This window comes from Mandrillus leucophaeus, unplaced genomic scaffold (assembly GCF_000951045.1).
Source record: "Mandrillus leucophaeus isolate KB7577 unplaced genomic scaffold, Mleu.le_1.0 Scaffold295, whole genome shotgun sequence".
Taxonomy (NCBI): domain Eukaryota; kingdom Metazoa; phylum Chordata; class Mammalia; order Primates; family Cercopithecidae; genus Mandrillus; species Mandrillus leucophaeus.
In genome coordinates, this window is record NW_012103087.1 from 428,433 (window position 1) to 430,531 (window position 2,099).

The window sequence follows — 2,099 nt, forward strand, 5'->3', positions numbered from 1 at the left end:
CCAGCCTGGGTGACAGAGCGAAGACACCGTCTCAAAACAAACAAACAGGCCAGGTGTGGTGGCTCAAGCCTGTAATCCCAACACTTTGGGAGGCCGAGATGGGTGGATCACGAGGTCAGGAGATCGAGACCATCCTGGCTAACCCGGTGAAACTCCGTCTCTACTAAAAAAAAATACAAAAAAACTAGCCGGGCGCGGTGGCGAGCGCCTGTAGTCCCAGCTACTCGGGAGACTGAGGCAGGAGAATAGCGTAAACCCGCGAGGCAGAGCTTGCAGTGAGCTGAGATCCGGCCACTGCACTCCAGCCTGGGCGACAGAGCGAGACTCCGCCTCAAAAACAAACAAACAAACAAACAAATGAACAAACAAAAATGAAGATCAACTTTCATCCTACTCATTCCCAGATAATACTGTAGGGAAAAAAACCTACCGTCTCTGCTCCAAGAGTCTGCAAGCCAGTATAAGTTCTATCCAGCTATGGAAAGACAAAAGGGAGAGTGTTAAATGTCACTGCACTTACTTACATATTATCAAAGGATACAATCTTACCTACAGCTCTTTTGCAAGTCTTCATACCATAGGATCAACTCTTTCATAACGTAAAATATAAATTCACCACTTCAATAAAAAAATTGAGTAAAAAAAAAAAAAATCAATAAAAACCTCAGACATACAGTTACTATATTTTTAATATAAATTATACATTTTAAAAAACCTATTCTAAGGACAATGTAAAAATGGAGGAAGTTTTACACAAAAAGGTGTTTACTGCAGCATTATCTATAACCAAACTAAAAACAATATAAAAATCTAGAACAAAGGAATGTGTAAGTAAACCATGGACCATCAATCTCTGAAATATCATGCAGCCACACAGATGAGGTTTACAAAGACTATGTACAGATATTTTAAATGACAGGCTATACATGTTTCAAATGCATACATTCTTGGACACAATTATATACTCGGAGTGTATTTACTAAGCACTTAAAAAAAAGAATGAAAATATAGGCAGTAGAGGCAATGCTAATGACTTCAAATATACCGGCATCATAATTTGCTTTTCGAGAGAGGAATATAAACTGAGGGAATGTTAATAATATAAACAAGAGTTTACAATTACCCAGAAAAAGGTTAAGTTCTTATTTGTAAATTTATATTCCACCACTAAAAAAAGAACTTGTGATAACAATATAAACATACAACAAGATTAATACAGAAAAGTATTAAATTGGGTAGAAAAAAAAAGAGAGGGAAAAAATGAAGCCAGGGTAGATTAGTAAATACAAGGTTTTAAAGGCTTATGAGAGGTAGGTGTCACATCTGGTTGAGTTTCTTAGCAGCCAACATGAGAGGACAACTCAGTCAGTTATGAGATTTAGAGTTCACAAGATAAAAAGCAATACAGGGTGGATTAATAGTGGTTCCACGGAAGAAGTCTGGAGTTTTAATATTTAAACCTGAGCCTATGGTATGACTGCTAAAAAAATAAAAGGCAATTTTAGGTTACATCCATTTTCATAGTCTCCAGAGCACACAGTCTCTCTGTAATCTGCACAGGTTTATGTTTCATTGTTGGGACCAAATTTTAAGAGGGACATTGGACAGGACAGAACTATTATCAATACAAGAAGAGGAATTGTAAAACAAAGCATACAAGAAATGTAACAGGAACAGGTTTTGCCTGGAGTAGAAATGATTTCAGGAGACACAAAGGCTATCATCAAACATTTTTAGGGTTCTTATAAAACAAAGCCTTATTCTATATTATTTCAAAAGTCAACAACCTGAGGCTAGGCTCTGTGGCTCACTTCTGTAGTCCCAGAACTTTGGGAGACTGAGGCGGGCTGATTGCTTGAGTCCAGGAGTTTAATACTAGCCTGGACAACATGGTGAAAGCCTGTCTCTACAAAAAATACAAAAATTAGCCAGGCGTGGTGGCAGGTTCCCGTAGTCTCAGCTACTCAGGAGGCCGAGGCAGGAGGATCTCTTGAGCCCAGGAGGTTGAGGCTGCAATGAGCCATGATCACACCACTGAATACCAGCCTGGGTGAAAAAGGGAGATCTACAAAAAACAAACAAACAAAAACAAAAAAAAA

At 38.5% G+C, this 2,099-nt stretch overlaps 1 protein-coding gene across 1 annotated transcript in view; it reads right to left on the reverse strand.

The window, feature by feature from the left end:
* The window catches only part of YEATS2 (YEATS domain containing 2), a 133,597-nt gene that overhangs the window by 80,469 nt on the left and 51,029 nt on the right, over nt 1-2,099 (reverse strand). The window contains exon 6 of the mRNA XM_011986167.1: nt 431-475. Within this exon, the coding sequence (XP_011841557.1) occupies nt 431-475 (45 nt within the window). The remainder of the gene's footprint in view (nt 1-430; nt 476-2,099) is intronic.